We start from the raw sequence: 26,224 nt of genomic DNA on the forward strand, positions 1-26,224 counted from the left end.
CAATTATGTTCCGTTCCATCAACTTAAGGTTTTTAATCAATCATGAACTTTGTCGAGCGATCATTGCCATGGTCACATTTACAGACAAGATATGAAATGAGTTGTATATAAAAGTGGATACTGCAGTTTTGGTTTATATTCCATATATAGCAAGCAGGTGACCGAACCATTGAACCGGTTTTGTACACAGTTTACTCCCTCTCGATAAAGCTGTAACATTGCAACCTTTTGAAATGATGTAAGCAGTTTTAATCTATTGTTGGTGGCCAACAACGTTTTTGCATTCCAGCAAATAAATTGTTTTATACTGTAAAATGAGGTGAGTGTAACTTATTTTTGTAATAAAGGTTTTGAATTCTATCTTAAAACTGTTCACTGTCATCAATCCTGTCGTCTGAAAAGCAGAAGTCATTTCTGGTGCTGCTAGTTATTCTTTATTATTATTTTTTTATATCACATGATCAGGTTGTATAGGACATGCTTTAGTGCACAGCTCCTGCCTATATTGCTTCGCTAAATGTGGTGTAACGTACTAAAAAACAAAAGTGTTAGGTAACGTTTTACCTTGGTCGTTTGGATCTGAAACTGACAGTATAGAGAATTTTAAATGAAACAAATGTGCATCATCTGGTGTAGAATCCACACATTAACAGAAATATTCAGGAAAAAATATTTTGATTTCTTCATTAAGTAGCATTTCTGTCAATGGATATGGCAGACTTAAGAATAATAAACAAGGGAACGTATTTAATTCCAGGTGCATAGGAAACCCAGCCAATTCTATCTTTTATCTGCTGAGACGATCCTTCATGTTGAGCAAAAGAATTTCATTTGTTGCACTAACTGAAATGTAGATTTGCAATCATGGTGATGCATGTGAAATACTATCATCAAAATTATGAAATTATCTTGTTTAATTGGATACTTTAACATAAATGGCAAAAAAGCTTTTTATCTGCATGTCTACTTGACCCACAAAGATGGCATGAAATATTACCGTGTATTGGCATGCATTTGTCACAATTTTGAGAAACTGCATGTATTGTTCTTAGCTTATGTTTTATCTGTTTCTATAATTGTTTTTGAATGAATCTTTTAACTGTCCAGGGCTGTTCAGTCATTTTTTTCTGATTTCAAATTGTGTTTTAAATAAAAAAATCCTCAAACTGAGTGGTACAAGACTTTGTGACTTTTCTTGGACTTGCTATCAGCACATACAGGAACATTTGGACTTGATTCGATGAGTCGAAAACACCTTTGCTGTTTGCTGCAGCTTTTTTATTTCTTAGATTAGTTGAATAAAATCAATAAAACAACACAATGCCAAACATAACACACAGAAATGAAGAGGTTGGACTGTAAAACATCCTATGTGCAAAACATACACTCAAAATTGAATTGGTGAGACTATAACACAGCATTTTTTTGTTATTTTTATTTGTCAAATAAATGCCACAATGCAGAACACACAGCTATGATGGGGTGAGAGTACAATACACCCACAATGTAGAACATACACATACAACCGTGCACACACACACACAACTGAATGGGTGAGACTAAAGCTCTATTTGTATGGGATTAGTTTTCCTGACATATGTCTGTAATTATTACTGCAGACATCTGTAATATTTATTGTTGATATGCACGGGATATGCTGAAAAAAATCACTGAGATGGGTGTGTCTACAGCATTTACACACTGCTGTCACACAGAACTGATCTAATAGAAAGTGTATACTGCACTGAATAATTATGCAGGAAATGCTAAACATGAGCATATACTGTATCTATGATTATAAGAAGAAATTGATCTTAATACAACAGAACTGGTGACATTAACAAGCCTGTAATCGTAAATTACACTCTTGAATTAAACATATGGACAGTCCCTTCACATTATGTCATTTTAATTGTCCATCTGGAATATATGTTCCAAAACCAGTGCTGGGAAGTAACATATTGTATGTAATCTGGATTATGTAATCAGATTACAAAAATCAAGTACATGTAATTGGATTAAATTACATTTTAAAATATTTATAATCGGGACTGCAGTTACTTTTTATAAATTAAATTATTACATATTAACAAGGCAATGGCAGTAAACTGTTAATAATGTATTGATCATTTTCATATCAATATCATCATATTCTTACCCCAGAACTGCAATAGTCTCACAGATGAACATTTTGAGCATGTGCTCCTTTTACGTTACAACAGTAAAATATGCACCTCAGCTAAGGTATAGGTGATGGACTATTACTAAGTAGTAAGGGTTAAAAGTGTGTCAGAGTTTTGAACTGTTAGCTTTGACCTAGGCACCGTCATTGCTGTTGATTTTATGGTCATTAATTCATAATGCTGCTTTTGTTTTTTGCATTTGAAATGAACTTGATGTCTCAGTGATTTGAATTATAAACTTTGGCCATGCACTGTCATTGCTGTTAGATTTAATGTTTATTTCATTCATGTAATGTTTAATGCACCTTTTAAAAACGTCATGAGGAGCTCTTTTTGTTAGTAATAAAGAATGAAATACATTTTCTTTCTCTTTGTACTTTTATGTTAAAATGAGGATCCTACTCAAATACATATAACATAAAATAAAATAGAAATAGGTTGAAAGTAATCCAAAAGTAATTGGATTAGATTACCCCAAAGATTTAATTTATGAGATTACGTTACTGATTGCATTTTTTGTCATGTAATTTGTAATCAGTACCGGATTACAATTCACAAGTAATCCACACAGCACTGTCCGAAACGTGGGGTTTAACAATTTCCCGCTCTCACTCTGCTTAAATAAATATAATAAAAACATGTGTGCATGTGTTCTTTCTAATTTTCTTAAAAAATGTTTTAAAAAAATACTGCTCGTTTGTTGTTTCTCTTTTACATGGGTACATAAACACTGGACAGCATAAAAAGCTTAATAAAAACATGCATCAGTCCAAACGTAACAGTCAGTGTTATCTGTGAAGCACGTTTTATATTTTCTAGTGTCTTCTATTGACCAACATCCACTTCAGACACGGAGAACTTAAGAAACAGCAATATTTAAAGGGCTAAAGGCCTAGAAAGTGCAGATTTACGGCCATTTTATAGTAGGTAGAACATGGTGTAATTTTTACCAGTGTGGAATGCACATTTCGTAAGAAGTCAGGGAAAATGACTGACATGACAGATTCACATGGGATTAAAATTACTGAGAAGATCTGGTAATTACTGCATTACCCAACATCCCCATATAAAACTAATCCCGTCTGAATAGGGCTTAACACAGCCAGACAACAGAATGCAGAACACACACATACACATAGATCAAAGAACAAAAAACAAAGCCGGAGAGAGTCTGAGCCAATGTATATGCTGCACTTTCCAGACAAAACACTGCATATTTCTGTTATGGAAGCAAAGAAACAGTAAACTAATTTACTTTATTGAGTTAATGAATTTTTATATTTAAAATAAATAATTGGTAACAACATGCTTATTCTATGTCTTCTCTTTGTAACACCATGGTCAGGTTTGATAGTAAATATACAGTAATGTCACATTACTGCAAAAACTGACACTCGAAAACAATAAAAAATGCTTAACTTTGACAAACAATAGTTTATAAATGTTGTTATGACATGATTTTCAAATATGTTCTTTTTTTTCCAACAGATGTCAGCAATCTGCCCCCAATATATGACACATTCTCATATTTTATTTATGTTTCAACTTATAGAAGTGTAGGTTTTTACTTGAAGCGAAGTTAACATAAATTTGCTTATCATTAATGGATCTTTATAGTGAATAGATTTAAAATGCTTGAATCACTGGGATTAATCAAAATCCCCACCATTATGTGGAAACCGTTATTTTGTAGATAATTTGTATATAATATTTCCTAAAACTGGGAAAATGTATGAAAAGTTTAGCATTTTTCACTAGGTGTTAAAGGGAAATTCACCAGCTGTATTAGAAGACTACTTTAGCAACTGCTACAAAATATACAGTATAACAACATGTGATAATGACACTGTCAAGTAGACAAGTCGATTTCCAGTAATTATAGAGCAAGCCCCATCATTTTTATTTAAAACCTTTAAACACAGAGAAGAAAAGACACACACTGTGAATGGATTTATTGGGATACTTTATTGTTCTCATCATAAATTACAACATCTCTCTTGTGTTTTGTTATTGTTAAACACTAGATTGCTTTGGCAATTTTGTAACGAAACACAGTAATGCCAATACATTGTTTGAAAAAGGGGCTCGAAGGAAGCAAACTTGCTATAATAGAAGGCTATTGTGAGATATACTGTATGTCCACTTTAAACCTCGGTTTCTGCACTGAAAATAAAAGATAATTCTACACTAAAGTAAGCCAAGCCACACCAACTGAAAACAATAAACAAACAAACAATATATACCAGTGAAATGTGAAAGGCAGACATACAAATCATATTTGAATTCATCCATTTCAGACTTTACTGTAAAAATTGGTTGCATGCAGTCGTTACCTTAAGGTGCAATATTTACTTGATCCTTAACAAACCTTTGGTGTAACCTAATGTATTCAGGTTGATTTATGCATATTAAATAATATTTTTGACTTGAATAAAACCAGTTCATTTAGATGTTACCACAAGAAGCACATTTTTTAAGTTACCTGGCAAAACAGTTTTACAGAGTATTATAGGATGCAGGAAAGATACTACATCTGAATCTTATAAAGCTACTAGTTGAATGTACTATTTTCTCCTCAGACTCCCAGGAGTTTCTTTGCCATATAGCCTGGCATACTGTAGAGGAACAGGCCCAGAATGGCAAGAAGTAGCAGCGCCAACACAATTTTGATGACCAGCCACTTGTATTGCTTGCAGATGAGATAGCGGATTGCCTTTAGCGGGCTAATGAACCACAGGAATGTAGTGTCGGGACGGCTGGTGGGACAAAACCATTGAACAAGCGTTTAAAGAATTTGTTTTAAACACCTTTGAACATTCCCACTACAAATTCCCAAGCAATTTAAACGGCAAATGCACTCAGAATTAATCAACAATTGTATGAGTTTTCAGAGTATAAGAACACATAAGAACACATAAAGTGGTAATAAATGCATTGTTTAAAGAAATGTTAATGTCTAGTTTTTATTGATTTATTAGTAGCATCCAAAGCACACAATAACACATCACTCAGTTAAGAAATACAATGTCCATGCCAACAATTAGAATACCCCAGAAACATATGAAATGATATAAAAACATTATACACCAGTGTTTGGAAATGCAAATCAGACAAATGAGACAAAAAAACTACAAGATTTTAGGTTATGTGAGTTTTCTTAAACTTAAAGAGTTTACAATTATGCTCAGGAAAAAAAGTTTTCAACAGATTTTGCACAGCAAAAATGGTTTTAAAGTGTATTTCCAAAAATGTAAATGTGTCACAATCCAGCATCAGTAGTTTATATGGATGATCAGTTACGCATTGCCCTGTAATAGTACGTTTCAATTTGCATGTGTATTTTTTAAGGTGAAGTGGGTAATTTCTGCACCACTAGCAGCTAAAAACAAAACAGCAATCTGTTTGTGTAAGTGGCACCGACTGGGCCGGATTTAACAAAATTGGGATTTTTGCAATTATGTTTGACAATGCAAGTGGCACAGAAATGACTTACTTCACCTTTAACAAAGGTGGGAAACACTACTCTGCATACTACTTCTCCAACAAACAAATACAATGTTCCAAAAACATACATTTTCCTTGCATCCGCCATGTGAAATGCTGCAATATTGAATGTCGCAAGAGGATGGGAAAGCTTTTCAAGCACCCAGAAGTTTTTTCACCATGTAGCCTGGCATACTGTACAAAAACAAGCCCAGCATCGCTAATATCAACAGAACCACCACAATTTTGATGATAAGCCACTTGTAGTTGTTGCAGATTAGGTAGCGGATTGCTTTGAGTGGACTGATGAACCACAGGAAGGTTGTGTCAGGGCGGCTGGTGGGACAAAGAAAAACGTGTGGTAAAATCTGTGGCACAGCGCTGCAGATCTGTTCAAGTAGATCATAATCCTGTTGATTGTACTGAATATTTTACACCTCTGTTCTGCTTTCCAAGAATGGATGCACATGTGTATTAAACAAGACAAGATGGGAGGAAGTAGGCAGTATAGGAAGAACTCTTATAAGCATGAAAGTGCCATCAAGGCTTAATGCAGCATATATGAAGTTGAGGCAATAAGTTATAAATTGTTGTATATTGTTGAGTTTAGTGCTTCTGGAATAACAGTACACAGATCTGCTCAAGAGATGCTGAATTTTGCCAGGACCTGCTACTGTATGTAAGATAAAAAGGCATGCCGATATAATGCTGATATTTCACACAATTTACTATAGAAAATAATACATTCTTAAAATTGCATTTATTTAGCATTACAGTATATTTACTTACAGTTGTGCGCAAAAGTTTGCACACCCTTGGAGAATTGGTAATATATGTACCATTTTTAAAGAAAACATGAGTGAGCAGGCAAAACACATTTCTTTGATTTCTTATGGGATTCATATTTAACTGTAGGTTATAACAGAATGGCACAATCAATGCCATTCAAATGCACAATCAAATGCAAAGTCTTTGGTCGTCTTGCATGAACTGCACGTTTGAGATCTCCCCAGAGTACCTTGATGATATTAAGGTCAGGAGACTGTGATGGCCACTCCAGAACCTTCACCTTTTTCTGCTGTAACCACTGGAGGGTCAACTTGACATAGCGCTTATGGTTGTGACCATAAAGCTCTATTTTGGTCTCGTCACTCCAAATTACAGTGTGCCAGAAGCTGTGAGGCATGTCAACGTGTTGTCGGGCATATTGTAACTGGGCTTTTTTGTGGCATTGGCGCAGTAAAGGCTTCTTTCTGGCAACTCGACCATGCAGCTCATTTTTGTTCAAGTATCATCATATTGTGCTCCTTGAAACAACCACACCGTCTTTTTCCAGAGCAGCCTGTATTTCTCCTGAGGTTACCTGTGGGTTTTTCTTTGTATCCCGAACAATTCTTCTGGCAGTTGTGGCTGAAATCTTTCTTGGTCTACCTGACCTTGGCTTGGTATGAAGAGATCCCCGAATTTTCCACTTCTTAATAAGTGATTGAACAGTACTGACTGGCATTTTCAAGGCTTTGGATATCTTTTTATATCCTTTTCCATCTTTATAAAGTTCCATTACCTTGTTACGCAGGTCTTTTGACAGTAATTTTCCACTCCCCATGGCTCAGTATCTAGCCTGCTCAGTGCATCCACGTGAGAGCTAACAAACTCATTGACTATTTATACACAGACACTAATTGCAATTTAAAAAGCCACAGGTGTGGGAAATTAACCTTTAATTGCCATTTAAACCTGTGTGTGTCACCTTGTGTGTCTGTAACAAGGCCAAACATTCAAGGGTGTGTAAACTTTTGATCAGGGCCATTTGGGTGATTTCTGTTATCATTATGATTTAAAAAGGAGCCAAACAACTATGTGATGATAAATGGCTTCATATGATTACTATCCTTAAATAAATGACAGTTTTTTTGCATGATCAGCCATATTTTCAAAATCAATGCCAAAATTTCACAATTTCTGCCAGGGTGTGCAAACTTTTGAGCACAACTGTAAAATTCCACACAAAACTTTTTTGTTAAAAAATAAAAAAGTAAATATTGAAAAAATATATATATATTTTGTGTTTTAATCTTCAACTCTGAAAAATTTTTGGGCTGCTGCCAGCATTTTTTCACTCTCAAATTTAAAAGCTCACCATTTACACATACTGTGAACTAATTGCCAAAAATTGGTCTAATTTCTTTCAGAAAAATACTCCAATTATTCATAAATAATATTGTATATGTTTACAATCTTATGATGAATAAAAACAATTTTGTTGTCCTAAATATGTAAGCATGTAATTCTGGTTCTGTTCACCCCATCTCCCTTCAAAAAGTCTCATTATATTCCACTATGTGGCAGCAAGTACTAGAAAAAAATATTTTTTCTCTATCACATTCCATCACAATATACAGATCTGAAATGTAGGTGGCGCTTTAACGCATTTTAGCCCTCACAGATGTGCTTGTCCATAGACATTCAGTCTAATTTTCAGTTCAAACACCACCCTTATTGTTTCACAGAATATCTCAGCCTCTCAGTGGACTAGAAGCTCAAATGAGGAGTAATTAGAAAGCTGAGATCGTTTCCTTTATGGTGGTGTATAACACTTTATCACCTATAGTCAATAACTTATTTTTTCGATGATTTGTTTAGCATGCTTTTCCTGCTGGATTGCATACTTTGTTCTGGACATCTAAGATATAACATTGGATTATTCAGCCAAGCAAGCTCACAAACAAGTAAACATATTTCACTTTGTGATTCCTTTGACAATCTTTTGAACTGTGGTATTAGGGCAACAAAATAAACTATACAGTCACATTCCTGAGAATGAGAGTTTTCATTTGATACATGACTTGTAATTTTAAGTAATATAAATGCAGATGTGATGGTTATCCCTGAAAAGTTCAGATTCTAAGCTTTCAAACGATACACCATTTGCCTTATTCATGAACACAATAACTTGAGCATTTTAGGCATAAACATTTTTTGTGATATAGTGCCCCCTTTAGGACCTGCCAGTGGGTTGAAGAGGTTAAACAGTAAATAGCCCATTTCTCCTGGTTTCTGTTTAGTCATCTCATTTTCATAATTTTTTTTGCACAAAGAAATTGTCAAAGGAATAGTTTACCCAAAACATTTTTAATTCTCTAACCATTTACCTAACCCTAACCCTCATGTAATCCCAGACTTTTCTTTCTTCTGCTGAACACAAATATTTGAGAAGAATATCTCAGCTCTGTAGGTCCTCACAATGCAAGTCAACAGAATCCAAAACTTTGAGGCTCAACAAGCACATAAAGGCAGCATAAAAGTAAGCCATATGACTCCATCTATCATATCACTTCTGAAGATATAGATTAAACCACTGGAGTTTTATGGATTACTTTTATGCTGCTTTTATATGCTTTTTGGAGCTTCAAAGTTTTGGTCACCATTCACTTGCATAATATGGACCTACAGAGCTTAAATATTCTTATAAAAATCTTCTTTTGTGTTCTGCTGAAGAAAGAAAGTCAAACATCTGTGATTGAATGAGGGTGATTAAATAAGATAATTTTTTATTTTGGGGTTAACTATTCCTTTAATATATCTGGAAAAAGGAAATAACAACAGTGCACACAGTAGTCCAGCAACCACTGACAGCATGTGCGCATTAGCATTATTTCACAAAAGACAGTGAACAGTGAATATGACATTTACTTTTAGCGCACGTGAAGCACTTTTACTTTGAAATTGTTCTCACATGCTCATGCGGATCCAGTGTGAGCAGTAATCTACTGACCACTTTCAGTTTACACAGCACGGATCGCCTGTTTGAAGTGTCACAGGAAGATATATGAGTGCTCCACAGGAAGAAAGAAGAAGTTTTGTGAAATTCGAGAAGTACTGCATATTTGTGGACAGTATATGATAGGAGTTTTATTGATATTTGCCTTTATATCATTAGACAACACAGATAAAAGTTACAGGGAACTGTTGAGGAGAGAGAAGGAGAATGAGACGAGAACACTTTAAACATCATGATCTCCTGCGCATCTGTCACAGCTCTGAAACGCTGAACAGTTTAAATGAGACGTTGTTGTACAATGTCAGTTAACTACAAAACAATCTGTGATTGGCCGTTTACATGTCTCAGACGGCTGCTTTACATGCAAGCTGGAGATTCTCGGTGCACTCGCAGCTTCAGAAACGAATCGGCCAAATGGGAAAATTTATCAGCACATGTCTATAATTACATAATAATACTGAATACCAGCCGATTTATTAGCCTGTGCGATATATCTGTCCACCACTTGTCAAGAGTTTTGTCAAACACTACAAAAAGCTTCCTTTTTTTATCTTCATTTCTTCAAACAATGTATAATTTTTTTTTCAACTGTAATTAAAGTAAGGATGTCCCGATACCATTTCTTTGAGAACAAGTATGAGTTCTGATACTTCTTACAGTGAATATTACATAACTTTCCACTAGTGATATATTTCTGTCATACTTTTTGTCATTTAAATTGAGCTTTTATTTTGATGGAGCTTTTATTTTGAAGTGTTTCTGAGTTGATATGTAGTCAATCCAGAAAAGCCGGTCGCTTCTTGACTCAAAGTGATTAAAACACTGCTATTTAATTAAACAAGTATGTACTCTGTTTGTGCCTCACGCTACAACTTGAGCACTCTGTTCACTGTCATCTGTTACAAACAGAGCGCTTGACGCTCATGACGGTGTTTTCCATGTATGAGTCAAAGGAGGAGCTTTAAAAGGTACATGCAGTCGGTGTCGGCACAACACTTCACAAGCGCTCACATTTGTAGCACAGAGCTCATGCAAATTATATATTTATCTCATTAAATTGCAGATTTTGTGGCTAAATAATCTCACTAAGACATAATGTTATTTTAATTTGTGTGCTGAATGTTTATGGAATGACATTCGTACGTCAGATGATATCGGTTTTTGGTGTCTGAGCATTTTTACAAGCACGAGTACAAGTAGATGAGTGCAGAATTGGACCCGATTCCGATACCAGTAATAGTATCGGGACATCCCAAAATAGAAGTAAAAAACTGAAAGACAGACAAGAACACATAAAGGTTAGAATAGTTAATGTTGCTCTTACTTTGGTTTCTCGAGGGGTTCTGGTTCATTCCGTCCTTCACCAACAGGATTTTTCTCGGCCTCCTCCCCCGTCAGCAGCTGCAGCTCTGCTTCTACTTTCCCCTGAACAAACGAATAAACCCATGTGTTATAGTCAGGGGGTCAGGGTTTGGCTGGTCAGCCTCTGTTAGTAGATGCTGTAACCACACCATTCTGTCTGCAAAAATCATCTTTCTCCATTGACAGTCACTCAAAAGTAGTTGTATATTCGGACAAAATGATATTTTGCAACCAACATACAGTATACATAAAAAAAATATATATTATATTGTCATAAATGTTTCACCAGTACCATTTTTGAGGGCTCTTCATAGTGTGAAATAAACATTTGTTTTTCCCCTGTCTGCTACTAGTGGGTCTAATACAGAGCGATCAGTCAAATGAAATTCACGGTTCAGGTGATTGGCTCACAAATGTGCCTAGAACTGAGTGCCTATGAAGCTAAAGGGCAGCATGCAGTTTGCAGACTTTCAGGGCTGTATGTTCCAGCTGAGCAACTGCCTTTGAGATGAATGATAATGCTAATGGATAGATTTCTCCAGGTTTATTAAAACTCCTTGATAAATCTAAACACCAACATTGAGCAAGAATTGCTGCAAGTGCATCATTGATGGTTTAAGATCAGCATTACATCTTTGCAACATGTTCATTCTCCTAAGATTACATTTCGAGAATAATAATAAACTGCGAGATGCTGTGTGTTACAGTCAGTGCTGGGCGTGATCTGATTACAAAGCAATTCATTACTGTCATCAAATTACTTTTTGTACAAAAAGTTGTGTAACACTCCTAAATTTCTTGTAATCAGATTTGTTACTGACTTTCAATTAATTAAATGAATTTTAAATACATTACTTGTGTTACAAATATTTCTAAATGAATACTTTTGATGTAGAATACATGTATAACATAAATTATGTTCATATGTAGGTCTTTTATGTTTCTGTGACAGCTTTGACTGGATGTGTGCCACATTACAAGTCACTGGAAGAGAGAAATGCAAGGTTCTGAGTGTATGACAAAACAAAGTAACTGTAATGTGATTACTTTTTTGATTAAGTAATCAGAAGTCAATAATCTAATTAAGTAATTTGTGTGTTGTTAGGCATGATGTGAAGTGGAGTAAAATTATTGTAACACAGCCTCTTGTGGTTTAGTGTTTATGTAAAGCGGCCAATAAAGACACCAATAATTAGTTAAAGCTGATGAATAAACATCTCACAGGCACCCGCATTTCACCCGCGAATCAACTGGATTTTGAATGAAGCTTTCAAAAATGGTAACTTTGATTATTAAGTTGCATGATTATTTTAGTAAAAAAAAGCTGTTTGATTAGTATGCTGTCTAAATTTGGTGAGTCGAATCAAAGCCAGAGACTATTTAGCCCAAAACGGAGCACTTGAATTAAGATGAATGTGAGAAATTGGAACACCCAATATGGAGGATGTAGAAAAGGAAGTCCCGCCTTACAGGTAAAAGAGTCAATCACCTTTTAGATACAGACACGTTCAACTCGGGAACGTGCATGCACATTAGCTCGACCAGCCTGAAAATCAGTGTTTTTTTAGTGTGATCTGAGGTAAAGCAGCATCATTTATGATACCATTGTTGTCAGATTTAACTGCTGATCTGAAATATGTTCTTTGATCGTAGTCCTAACCATCTGTTTTGGACATTTATGCTGCTTGTATCCATTGAAAATAGCTGCCTGGGAGCATTCCCAAGATGCGTGCCAAGTGGACTGACTTGCCTCGAAAAGCACTTTGTCGAAGTGAACCTTCTGCAGATTATGTGCTTTAAGCTGACATTTCTCTACCCATCTACCCACTCTCACGTAGCTTAAACTTGCATTACTTTATCCCATGGAACATGGGCTGTTGGTTTAATGCGTCAGTTCAGTGCGATAAATTATATAAAAAATAATGTGTTAAAAAAAATTATGCGATCATTAAGTTCCTCGGACTATATTAAGGAATATTCCTACCATCGGAGCAAATCTAACTTGAGTTACCACCTGTTTACAGCAGGGGGCAGTAAGTGAAAAAGAGAACAGACCACATTCAGGCTTGCTTGACACTAGCAACAGATCAGAACCCGTTCTTGCATTCACTACGGAAGCCCTGAACCGCAAGGTGAAAATATATTTAATTTACATTTAGTCATTTAGTAGACGCTTTTATCCAAAGCAACTTACAAATGAGGAACATAGCAAGCAATTTGTCATACAAAGTTCAACAACATCTACAGTGTTGTACTGCCAAGCTCTCAAAGTGGCTGGAGTAGTATAGGTGCTAGTGCAGAAGAAAGAGACAGAGAAGTATATATATATATATATATATATATATATATATATATATATATATATATATATATATATATATATATATATATAGTGTGTGTGTAGAGTAAGCGCAATTAGTGTGGATTGATTAAGAGCACAGTACATAGCACTAGGTGATAACAGGTTTTTTTTAGGTGTCTTTGTGCCTTCCTGAGCCTATGGACTAAAATCTTTTTCCCTCTGACAAAAATGATTTTTTTTCTCTCTGAAAATGTTTTTCTCTCTTAAAAAAATTGTTTTTCTCTGAATTTTTTTTTTATCTACTCAAGAGGCAACACATTTTTTTTTCTTGCTAGCTAACAATTAGCATGTGGTACCAACCTCAGCCACCAGGTGCCACTATCAGTAAATATGAAATCTTATGCTTACAAGAACACAGAATTGTGGTACTTTATCTGTTGATTTATAGTTATAGTATAATACAATAACAAGAATGTTTTGCAAATATTAATAAAAAAAAACATACTGTATAATGTTAGACAGTCTTCTAATACATGAAAATGTTTCATGTGGCACTCGTTGTCAAATCAATCAAGAGTTCAACACAGCACTTAAAGGTGCTATAGGTGATTTTTTTCATGGAAAGGTATGCCAAAAATAATTATACTCCCTGAAAGATATCACTAAAAGAACTGCCTTGAGATATCACACTGATCACTGTGACAGTTATAATCTCTGGAAAAAGTTAAAAAGTAAAATAAAAAAAAGTGTCCACGGACCGCGGACATATTCGTTCTGTAGCCAATCAGTTTTGTGTCGGTTTCAATGGTACCGGTGCGGTGTTTTGGAAAGAGGGGGCGTGGCTAAATCAACGGCTCCTTTAACACTGAAAACACAGTGAGAGGCTTTGCAATGGTAAAAGACGTCCATCTAGCAAATGTTTACATAAGCCAACAATTTAAAAAAAGCACAATATCAATAGCAGCATCGATATTCCCATATCATTAAAAGGTCATTAAAACATCAGATACACAGTAACTCCCATTGTCACACTTGACAATGAATGCCATATAAAACATTTCAACAATTTTTTTTTCATCTTCTGGTTCAGGGCTTCCATAAAACACAGCTGGACGGAGCACAATTCTGAATGCAGGGATCTCATGAGTGTTTTTCTAAGTTTCAAACTATGCTTAGCTTGACAGAGCGATCTAAAAACACTGTGTTTATGACCCAATGCAACCAAAGTGAGACGCTCCAAAAGCGTCCATCTGATGCACGTGTACATTGATGCATATCCTTAGAAAAGCCCTTATAATAAATCTTTCTTGGACAGATTGATTAATTCAGTTGCAAAATGGATTGCTGTAGGCCAAGTATAGGCTTACGCTCAATAATATGGAAATAAATAATATATTACTTTTGTATTGTCTAATCAATGCTTTACACATCTGCAACAATAATGTAATGCACTTTAATTATCTGAATTATTGTATTTTTAATCATTTCATCATTATACAGCAAATATTTATATATGCGATCAATTGCGATTCATTAGATGAATTAATTGGCATATCATGTCATTAATTCAATAAAAAATTTGAAACGATTGACACCCCTACATGAAACACAAAAGTTATCAAAATGTCAAAGGTGCTTCTGTCAATACAACGAAAATACACGGTGCCCCTGGAACAATCTATTATATAACTGACATTTTACAATTTGCTGATTTATGTGATGGCCACTTACTGTAATTTCCATCTCGTCATTTTCATCTCGTGCCACAAATGGCCACCATCCTTTAATTCTCTTCTGTTTGAAGAGGTTCACCATCGGCATGTCCTGCTCATTGAGGACCATGTCAATGGAGCACTGCTTCGCTGTTTTTGCCCCACGAGGGAATCTATTCAGGTCGAGTTCAATTGCGCCTGAATCCAAACACAAACATACAGCGGCGTGTAAGAAGTCAGTTAGGCAAAATTAGGCTGAAAATATCAATATTTTTTGATTGAGTCTCTACATAGTAAAAATACAACAGCACACCCAGGAAGTCATCAGCAGAGAAATGATCCGCATCCCACACTTGTAAATTCAGTCGGGCAGGAATTTTATACTCTGTCTCGTCCCATGAAAACATGGACTCTTTCTTGGAGATGACGATTTTCTCTTCTGCTTGTAGATAGTCAAAGGGGTAAATGAAGCGCCAGTTAAAGTTGCCCTCTCCGGTCAGTGAGTGATAGTGGACGTCGGTGTCCTGCTTGTCCTCCTGTTGGCCTTTGAGCCATCTGTTGGTCACAAATTAAACACGGATGGAGTTGGTTACCCTTATGAGCATGAAAAATACTTATATAATATGGGAAAAGTTTGTAGATACTTTATGAAAAAAATAACGTACCCTCTAACAAATATGTCACTGGACTTTTCCCCCGTAAAGATATCATCATCCTCCAGAACGACTTCATCTGTATTCCACACGATCACCCTGAGCTCAAATCTGTCAATGAAGAGTATATATTTTGAAGAAAATAAATAAAAAATTCTTCCTTATATCATATTTGATTTAAAATCTCAAAATGATGATTCCTACTTCTTTGGCTTTCTTGGTGAAATATCCAGAGCCGGACCAGGTGCTGGCATATCCTTTGGAAACATGTCCACCCACATCTCAATTCTCCCCTACATCAGGAGAATCACACCATAAACACTCGGTTTAGTTCATTATTTTAATTTTCTAAGACACCAATCATTTATGAGATGATTCCTGACCTGCTCAATCCCGGGTTTATCAGGATTCAGAAGAGGTCTCGTCTCCACGTGCTCTGGAACGAGTTTGCAGCCTATCCGTGGGATATCTTTCCAGTGGTTTAGTACAGCAAGAGCTAGATGCTCATCTGTCTGTTTCTTCAATCCTGAAATTGTATATTAATAAAGTGACCCCAACATATTTTTTCACTTTTGGATGCTTAAGTCACACTTAGAAATATATGAATGTCATAAGAATCAAAAGTTTCTTCTGCGCGCCAGATCTGCTGGAGCTTTTCTCAGAATTATCTTCACTTTCCAGAGTCATTTTTGCTCAGTGACTTCAAAACAGCTGGTGTCCTGGTGATTTTCCTAGTTCACACATGTGTCATATCAGAGTACTTCTGAAATGTAATCTTAAACTGATTACGAATTATACAATTGTAATCAGTAAAGTAATCTTTTCTAATCCAATTACGTTTGGATTACCTGTGGATTACTAATTGCATGTTTTGATGAAAATATAATTTTAAGTGTATTAATATTAGGGATGTCCTGATAAAAATTTTTTGAGAACGAGTACGAGTACCAGTACTTCATTTTTGGTACTCGCCGATACTGAGTCCGATACCTGTTTGTTTTTGTTTTTTTGTTTAATTTTTTCTGAACTCCATATCAACAGTTTATTTTAACTTTATCATCAAAATGGTGTTTAAATTAATTAATTAATTAAAACTTTAATCAAATGAAAAATAACAGTTAATTTTCAACATAATATTGTATTATTTATTATCAAATGAAGTGCTTTTATACAGAACATCACAGCACAATCCAAACAACATTAGAAATATTTTGGTCAAATAAAGTGCTGCAGAACAGAGCATCACAGATGTGAGATATTGCTTAAATATAATACAATTACTGTTGATTTATTATTATTATTAGTAGTAGTAGTAATACAGTGAATATTACATAACTTTACAGTAGTGATATATTTCTGTCATACTTTTTTTCATTTAAATTAAGCTTTTATTTTGACGGAGCTTTTATTTTGACGGAGCTTTTATTTTGAAGTGTTTCTGTGTGATGATGGTAGCTTTTCAGTCTTGAAAAACCAGTCGCTTCGTGACTCAAAGTGATTAAAATGCTATTTAATTAAACAAGTATGTACTCTGTTTGTGCCTCACACTACAACTTGAGCGCTCTATTCACTGTCATCTGTTACAAACAGAGCGCTTGACGCTCATGACGATGTTTTCCATGTATGAGTCAAAGGAGGAGCTTTAAAAGGTACATGCAGTCAGTGTCGGCACAACACTGTCTTCACACACTCACAAGCGCTCACATTTGATGCGCGCCACACATGCCAACTATATATTTATCTCATTAAATCGCAGCTTTTGCTGTTAAATAATCTCACTAAGACATAATTGTATTTTTATTTGTGCACTGAATCTTTTACAGAATGACATTCACACATCAGATGGTATCATTTTTGGTATCTGAGCATTTTTTTACAAGCACGAGTACATGAGCGTGTATCAGTATCAATTTACACTCCTTTCATTAAACATTAGTAAACATGAAATCAAACAACAATCTGATATTCATCGGTACCCCCAGACTGACTAGTAATGTAATCAATATGTAATCATGTAACTGTAACTTTAATCTGATTATACAAATGTAAAAATGTAATGTAATCTAATAAAAATACTTTATTTTTTAAATCTGATTCCGTAATCCACATTAAATGTAATCCATTTCTACTCAACACTGAATAGGGATATGTTCCACTATCGTTCTAAGAAAGTGCCACATCAATACTATTGGCTCAATAATACCGTGCACTCTGTATTACCAATTTTTGTGAGAGCGCTTATTCAAAAAAAAAAAAATCCGTGCCAGTTGCGTCACTTTTGTGTGTCTTATTTCAGCGAAAAACCTGCATCTTACTCCACCTGCAATCTAGTTTAACCAACACAATCAGTGCTGTAATCGTGCTGGGTTTTGAGTATTTAAATGAGGGCATTGTCATTCTTTTCTGTGCAAACACACCTCCTCTCGAAGTAAATTAGAGTTATTATAGATTGCACTTCATTCACAAAAAAATGCCAGGCACATTTAAGAACGTGCTATTGCGTGCTGAGTGACTCCAGCCAGGTCTCCTAAGCAACCAAAGTGGCCCGGTTGCTAGAGAGGGTAGAGTCACATGGGGTAACCTCCTTGTGGTCGCTATAATATGGTTCTCGCTCTCGGTGGGGCGCGTGGTGAGTTGTGCGTGGATGCCGCGGAGAATAGTGTGAAGCCTCCATACGTGCTATGTCTCCGCGGTAACGTGCTCAACAATCCACGTGATAAGATGCGTGGATTGACGGTCTCAGACATGGAGGCAACTGAGATTCATCCTCCGCCACCCAGATTGAGGCGAGTCATTACGCCACCACGAGGACTTAGAGCGCATTTGGAATTGGGCATGCCAAATTGGGGAGGAAAAAAACAAAAACAAAAAAAGAACATGCTATTACCGCCAGATGAAAGCAGGAGGTAAAATGCATTTAATTTAAAAGAGATGTTTGTGTACATTTTCTATTGATCATATCAGCAGTACTTCAAATAAAGATCAAATGATGGAGAAGAACCTTATAACTGGCATATATCCAGATGTGCGGTGATGTCAAGCACACTTTTGGCATGTTAAAAAAATTATTCAGGTGTCTGGATCACAGTGATGCTGTTCAGTCTTGCCAAAGTGTGTCAGATATCTGTGGTCTGCAGTATCCTCTGCTTTACAGCGCTCAGAATTGGTCTGCAAGATCGAAACTGCGCATGTAAATTGCATTTAGAAGCGATTTCGTGCCATTGCCTGATCGGCATAATTTCTGTAGTGAATCGGGCGCTAAACCTGCATGTGCAAATGACAGGCACTTTTTCAGGCGCAGTTTACTCTTAGTAATTTCCCCGCCATAATGCTTACGTCTTGTGGCTATACTTTTGAAACAGTGTGTATTTTAACATTTACGGGGTGGCATTCACATCCATTGTTAGTAACTTACTGTTACTAACTGGGACGAGCTGAAATGACTTTTTGTGGTAATCAACATTATGCTACAAATGCTTACAAATAATTGTATTGAATCCGGAATATTATTTTCATGCATATTTGTCTTTGTGTTCCCATTCAACATGCTCTATGAAATGTAAATACCATTTTCATCCTCAATTTCAGTGGGTCCAGTGTAAACTCTGTTTGCAACTTTCACTCTTCCTCCTGGGCCGTACTGTGGCGCATCCATTTTGCAATCTTTGCAGAGTTTGCCAAGGATTTGCGTTGGCTTCATTGGGTCCCTCCACACATTATAGCCATGACTAGAATAACAGCAAGTAAAGTTACACATCCAACTGTCCCAGATCATCCATTCGTAGTAATTAAGGTTGTTGGAAATGATCAAACAGTTTACAGGTATTACAAATATTAACTGAACAAACACCCACTTAAAGCAGTATGTTTAAAAGATGTTTAAAAGGAGGACTACATACATGGCATAGCTGGCGCTGATACCACACGTCGCCCTGTGTTTGCTGTAGTACCGGTTTTCCAGGTCAATCTTGGTTTCCCCAATCAGGTCATCAGTTCCCACCAAATCCCAGTCATAGATGGATACAGTGAGAGTGGAATCCATCGGAAGTGTTGCTTCAATGTCAAAAGACCTGCAAGTTTGGAGTAATTTGGTCATATTGGTGTTCATATTCTTATTATCAAGTGAACAAGAAAATGTACATCAAACTGAATGTTTTACGGCACTAACTTTCCAAACAAGGGGTTGAGTTGCTTAGAGATGTAGTTCTCTTTGTCCTTGATGTCTGACTTTCCAAGTTTAATGGCGATGTATGGATCTGCCTTCCCATTGATGTCTGCAGGGTGCAGATCTGTTGCCTGAGATAAAATCATAACATTTGTTAAAATGACTCAATTTACCGCTCTGAGGTCTAATGTAAGTACTACATACCCTGATGACATAGACTCGGACAAGGACGTTTATTGGATCGTTGTGTGGAATATTCTGGAACATGCCCATGTTGGAATCGAAGCCCATTTCTCTGGACACTTCATCCGACACAGGAACTTTGTAGATACACAAGGAGCCCTGCACACGAGGAGCGGTTTACAACGGTTGATAAAAATATCTGTTGTTTATTGCATTCCTTAAATACGATTTATGCTGTTGATTTGTGTTATGTCCAAAAAACGCTTTCAGATATTGAAATGAAGTCAGCTTTGACCGTGAGAAACCCAAGCATTGATATTGATTATGTATTTTATTTTTTTCCTACTTGAAAGTGTTTTTAGGAAGCACAATTTTTAAATGTGGATGCAGATGCTGAATAGATGCGAGCTTCTGCGGAGGTGAAGATTATCAGTGAACCTAAATTTCAGTCTGTTCCTCAAACAATGCTATTGTATGGCCTCAGAAGATTTGGAAAATAGTGCTCGAGTCAAATCAGACTACTTTTACAGTGTTTTTTTGTCGTATTTGGAGCCTCACAGATATGGTCACTATAGACTGTCGTTGTATGGCAAGTACTGCTGGTAAGATTCTTTAGTAAAAAAAATCTAAATATACATTTTTAGGGATTTTAACAATATGAGTGTTAGTGAATTGGTTTGGGTGAACTATCCCAACAAACAACTTGGTCTCCTAGAATCAAGTTTTTGCTAAAATAATTTTAAGCAGCTTTTTTTTTTACACATCGCTGCATTTTTCTGGTGAAATGAACACTAGGGGCGCTACAACTAGGGTTGCCACCTGTCCCATAAAATATGGAACCGCCTCGTATTTAAAGATGAAATGATGTGTCCTGTATCGAATCAATAGCTGGTCCGATGGCACCACGGCGAAATTGTTCAACATTATTTAACCTTGTTATTCATCGTAAATTTTGCTTACAGTGGGTAAGGGAGTCAGGAACTGTCTGAAAACTCCACACATTGTGATAAAACATGCTAAAACTGTGGTAAGGACCGCCTGAAAATGCCCACCCCCAACTCCTCCTCAACAACTTTAGAGAAAGTGTCACATATTTTACAGCTTCGAAAGTGGCAGCCCTAGCTACAACAACAATATAAAAACTTTTATTCACTTTCAATTTAAATTCCATTTACAAGCTTTTCAAGTGTGATCAAATTGCACAGTAGCTCAACTGATAGAGTGTTGCACTTGTGAGGTAAAGGACCAGGGTACGAGTCCTGAAGAGCCCACGAGTCAACACGTGAGCTAAAAGTTTTATAGAAGCACCACATGACATTGTTGTATTTTTCCATCTCACATTTGTTTTTTTTGACACTATCGGTTAGGTTTAGTGTTTAGGGTAGGGAGGTCGGTTTTATTGATAGAGCATAATCTCAAAAACCTAATCTGTTTGGGAGAACATTTCTCTTACAAATAATCTAAAGTATCCACAAACTTGCAACAAATTTGCCGCTCGTTATTTTCACATGCAGATGAGCTTTTGATTTGCCACAAATGTTTGGCAACAATGGAGCATGTGAAAATGATCAGTGGGAAATTTATGGCAAATTTCCCATTAAATTTTCGTAAGGGTTAACTTCCTTTTAGCGCCACACATTGGACAGTTCATCAGGAACTAAGTTAAGTTCATATAGTTTTGCAAAAATGTCACCACAGTCACGTAATTTCCATTAGATCAGACTGCCTTTAAAAGTGTGCACATTTGTTGCACATTTAAAAATGACAATAAAAGCCTCAAGTCAATACAATTTTAAACATTCGATTTTCACTGGATTGTACTTTGAGTTTTTACATGTAATATGTCAATACTCAGAGACACAAAGTACACTGAGAAACAGCATTACAAATAGGAATTCACATCTATTATACAGTGAGAAAAAGATGTTTTTGCATTAAAAGCAATGACGACAAACCTTGAATTTGCCAATAAGTCTGTCGTCATCTGCTGCATTCTGCTCAACATCAGCATCGTCCGCACACTTTCCTCGATACAGGTTAAAGGTGTGAAGCCAGTCTTCAAAGTTGTCAAACTCACTTTCAATCTCTCTATTGTACACCTGTAGAGGAAACAAGCATTGAAAATCCACGCTGCGTTCCATATGCTCTCCGCACAGATGAACAGCAGCTGAAATCTGATCTAGGCATTTATTCACATTTATTTTGGTGTCAAAGACAATAACTTACCTTCAGCTCATCAATTTTATGCTTCTTCCTCTCTGGTGCGCCCTCTCCAGGCACACCTTTATTCTTGTTGCCCTTTCCTCTCTTCCTCTTGGTCCCTTGGTGTAAATTCAGTTATTATATTCTCATGTGGAATATACTTAAATATCTTAAGTCAAATTGCTTACTTAGTGTAGTAGAGTAAAACAGGGCTAAAGGCACACCTTTTTGGAAAAGGTGCTTTTCTTCTGGTCACAAAATGTATCAAGACTGAGAAAATACATGTATTTTTATTAAATATTGATGGAGCAACATACATTTTGTGTGAAAAGTAATAATAATAATAGATAATTGTTTTCATTAAAATAATTATTATTATTATATTTTTTTAAAGTGGGGGGCAAAAGTCCCCCAGGGGGTTCAAGTGATATCGTGTAAAAATAGGGGCAATAGTTATAGGGCAAAATTTGTCAACTTAGGCTTTTGAGACAGCAAGATGCTTTTTTGAGTAACAAATTAAGATAATACTTATTCAAAATGACCATTTAAGGAAAGGGTGCACCATTTCCTGTATATTTCAGTGACAACTGGCATTTCATAACATGGGGGAGTCTTTTTTTTTTTTTTTTTTTTTAACCCTTTAAGCTCCGAAGATGTTTTTAAAGATTTCCATTTTCAGTGGCATACCCAAAATTAAAGTCTTATAATTGACCAAAAAAAAAGAGGGTTGTAAAGAAAACTTTACGTTTTTTTTTTTTTTTTTATGATATAGATTTTGATAAATTCTGAGATCCTCAGCCTAAGAAACTAATATAAAAATAAAACAATTTAGCCAAAAATGTACTTTTTCCCTTATTTTTCTCATTTGACATTATATATCTCTGAGTGTAAATAATGTAGCTCAGAAAAACGTATTTTGTTTTGCTCCCAATCATGTCAACTGTATATGAGAAAATGTTTGTGTTGATACGACAAAGCAATCAAAAGTTATAGCGTCACAAAAATCATAGTGTTATCATAGTGTGCAAAAATGTCTCCAAGTGTCCAAAAGCCTCTCCAAACAAATAAAACCTAAAAATTGTACATAAGATCTAATTACACATGCAAACACAACAATGACTAAAGGTTTGTACAGCATGCAGACATGATTTTAGTAATGAGATTTCACAGAATGAGTTTCATTCTGTGTCATTTGAGTCATCATTGAGTCTGTGTCATGTATTTGGCGCCATCTCCTGGTGGACATATGTAACATTGTGCTTCATGTGGATAATCTAATGATCTATGCATCCGATTACCTTGTGTGTGGGCTCGTTTGAAAGATAATCACCTCCTCTAAATAATGGTATGTGATATTTTATGTTTAATTTTTGAAGCAAAAACGTGGCATATAAGCAACAACAACATAATCGTCCAACTTAGCTATTACTCGCTATATTTTTGTCTGTCAGTAAAACAGATAGGCTGGTTGTATTCTACTCTTTAAGAGCTTTCCAACAACATATGACACATGGCTATTTGATAAGTCTGATGTTTTTTACTGATTACAATAAAATGTACAGTGAATTTTTTTTTTTAATTATAAATGATAAAAACGGAACACTTCTGATTTATCTGTTAATTTCAAAGCACTTGTTCAGTTTTGGTCATAATGTCTACATATATTGTAAAGTAGAGCTTCTAAGCTTTCAAACGATACCTATTCTGTGTTGGTCAAGACTGTAGTTGTTAATATTTAAAAAAAATAAATAAAACAAAAATAATCTTGCGGGCCCGCCGGCAGGCTTAAAGGGTTAAATGATAAACATCTGTCAGATTCTGCAAGAGTATGTAAATTTACAAGCAGAACTGAAAACAGAACAGTGAATATAGTAAAGTAAGTGAATAATTAGTTATGACAGTTGTATCAGCATTTAAGATATATTGTCTTATGTATCATATAATTTATATTGTAGCTTCTAAAGATTTTCAAATAAGTAGATAGTAACATCAAACAAATATAAATAAATATAACATCATGACTTCAAATAAATTAAAATATATGCAAAGACTTTTATCAAATACATTGTTTACTTGCATTTTAATGGATGGAATAAACAATGTGTTTAATTAGTAGAATGTTCATTTTAGGTGGCCTTTGTAATAGTGCAAGTTGATCAACATTATTAGATTTATATACTACTATTGCAATGTAAATTTGAATAAATTAGAATTTTTATTACTACTGTGAATTAAGATGAATCCCATTACTGTAGCTGTGAAGTGTTTTTGTTTATGTATATAATAAGCAATTCTCATAAATTGAAATGTGCGCAACATTTAATTGGGTTTAACTCTTTCTATTCGGCAATATGTCTTGTGTTATAGACATGATCAAAGATATTTCTTTAATTACCTCCCTCTCCAGAGTCAAACTCTTCCTTCTCTTCGGCTTCTGCTTCTTGTGATTTAATGATCTAGATTGGCCATAAAATAGTATCATAAAATCTTCAGTGTTAATCCATATTTATAGTAGATTTCGAGGCCATTTTCAGGTCTTGTATATAGAACAGAAACAATAATTCTTTTTGTAGCTCTTACCTCTTTCAGTGTCTCAATGGAGGCGAAGTATTTCGACCACCAGTCCAGCATACTCTCATCCAGCTCCTCTTCCTCCACTTCCTCACCCTTCTTACGCTTCTTTTTCCCTTTACCACCTTTCTCATCATCTGACTGTCACAAAGTTTCAGAGGGAGTAAGACAAAATGCAAAATACCTTCATTTTTAACAAAGGAAAATAAGGAATTTATAATGACCCATGTCACATCCTTTGAATATTATACAGAGGGAAGATAACAGGTCTGCATTCTTACCATATCAACTTTAATCACAGCATCAGAGGCCTGAAACACATTCAGTGAACATATTCAAAACTTGTCTTGAAGCATAAACTCTTAATTTTTATTTTTAATAGAATATCATATTCACTACCAGTCAAAAGTTTGGACACACTTTCTCATTCTTTATTATTAGAATAAAAGTAAAGTCATTAAAACTATGAAATAACACTAATGGAGAATGTGAATCATGTAGTGATTATGTAGTGTTTTTATTTTTTTTTTTTTTTTTTGCAAAGACGTAGGCATATGAAGGCACAATTTATATTTATTTTCTCCAGAGTTACATACTGAGTCGAGTTTGACCACAGTCTCCATCTTCTTTACAGCTGGTTCTGGTTCCGTGTGGATCACAACCTCTTCTGTACAGGAAAAACAATGTTAGTCTTGCTTGGTATAGGAAATATGGTAAGTAAAAAAAATCTTTTTGTTAATAGACTGGATCATAAAAAGTGTCCGTTCTATACAAGATGAAGGCAAACCTGAATGCTGAAGGTCAAGCTAACCCTCCTGAGAATCTCTGTGTTTATCAATGGTAACATTTATTACTAAACAGATTCTTATCATTATTAGCAATTATTGCCGTAATCTTTACTACATTAGAAACACTGCATTACCTAAAACAGTAGCCTAAAACAATGGCAAAAATAACTGTTTGGCTATTGGTTAACATATAGTGCGTGTGGCCTACACTGAAAAAAATGATTTTGTGGTGAAGTAAATATAGCAGAAAAGATTAAGTACTTTCTACTTTGAATAAGTTAGTTTAAGCATGAACTTGAAAATATGAAGTACATTCTACATTTGTTCTCAATTCAAACATGTAAACAGTAATGTTCTAGCTCACAAGTAAATAATATTTGTATTTGTTTGCTATCTGTAAATTGCATCATCATTTATCGATCCAAAAGTAGAAAACCTTGTCATATATTTGCTCATTTGAGTAAATTTTACTTTACTTTTCAAAACTGGTGTTCCCAGCACTGGCTTGCACTATGTAACACAATTTTTGTCCATGGGTAATATGTGTTATTTCCTAATTGCTTATGTCTCAAAAGTATAGAAAATGGCTATTATTCCCCACAAACTTTGCTTTTGTGACCAGGACAATGATATTTAGAAATTTACCTATTTCCAATGAAAAAACGGGCGAATCTGTGTCTTTTCCTTCACATAAAGTCAGAAAAAACAACATATGAATCCAAATTAACATGTATTTATACTAAAGTAATACAAAAATGACGATTATACTGTAAATCACTTTCACGAATCAGCCCCCAAATGTAGTCTCCCATCATGTTCTCGTTATACTGTCCTTGGTA

General features: G+C 35.3%; 1 protein-coding gene across 1 annotated transcript in view; it reads right to left on the bottom strand.

The window, feature by feature from the left end:
* Positions 1-5,821: 5,821 nt before the first annotated feature.
* The window catches only part of LOC127455346 (otoferlin-like), a 59,975-nt gene continuing 39,572 nt past the window's right edge, over positions 5,822-26,224 (bottom strand). The window contains exons 22-39 of the mRNA XM_051723160.1: positions 25,194-25,264; positions 24,879-24,908; positions 24,607-24,738; positions 24,418-24,482; positions 22,629-22,696; positions 22,051-22,106; positions 21,780-21,923; positions 19,846-19,983; positions 19,645-19,772; positions 19,376-19,546; positions 19,044-19,204; positions 15,860-16,002; positions 15,681-15,769; positions 15,489-15,587; positions 15,137-15,378; positions 14,843-15,021; positions 10,772-10,872; positions 5,822-6,002 (exon numbers count right to left, since the gene is read on the bottom strand). Coding sequence (XP_051579120.1) covers positions 5,822-6,002; positions 10,772-10,872; positions 14,843-15,021; positions 15,137-15,378; positions 15,489-15,587; positions 15,681-15,769; positions 15,860-16,002; positions 19,044-19,204; positions 19,376-19,546; positions 19,645-19,772; positions 19,846-19,983; positions 21,780-21,923; positions 22,051-22,106; positions 22,629-22,696; positions 24,418-24,482; positions 24,607-24,738; positions 24,879-24,908; positions 25,194-25,264 — 2,198 coding nt within the window. The remainder of the gene's footprint in view (positions 6,003-10,771; positions 10,873-14,842; positions 15,022-15,136; positions 15,379-15,488; positions 15,588-15,680; positions 15,770-15,859; positions 16,003-19,043; positions 19,205-19,375; positions 19,547-19,644; positions 19,773-19,845; positions 19,984-21,779; positions 21,924-22,050; positions 22,107-22,628; positions 22,697-24,417; positions 24,483-24,606; positions 24,739-24,878; positions 24,909-25,193; positions 25,265-26,224) is intronic.

The sequence above is a fragment of the Myxocyprinus asiaticus genome, chromosome 17, assembly GCF_019703515.2.
Source record: "Myxocyprinus asiaticus isolate MX2 ecotype Aquarium Trade chromosome 17, UBuf_Myxa_2, whole genome shotgun sequence".
Lineage (NCBI taxonomy): Eukaryota > Metazoa > Chordata > Actinopteri > Cypriniformes > Catostomidae > Myxocyprinus > Myxocyprinus asiaticus.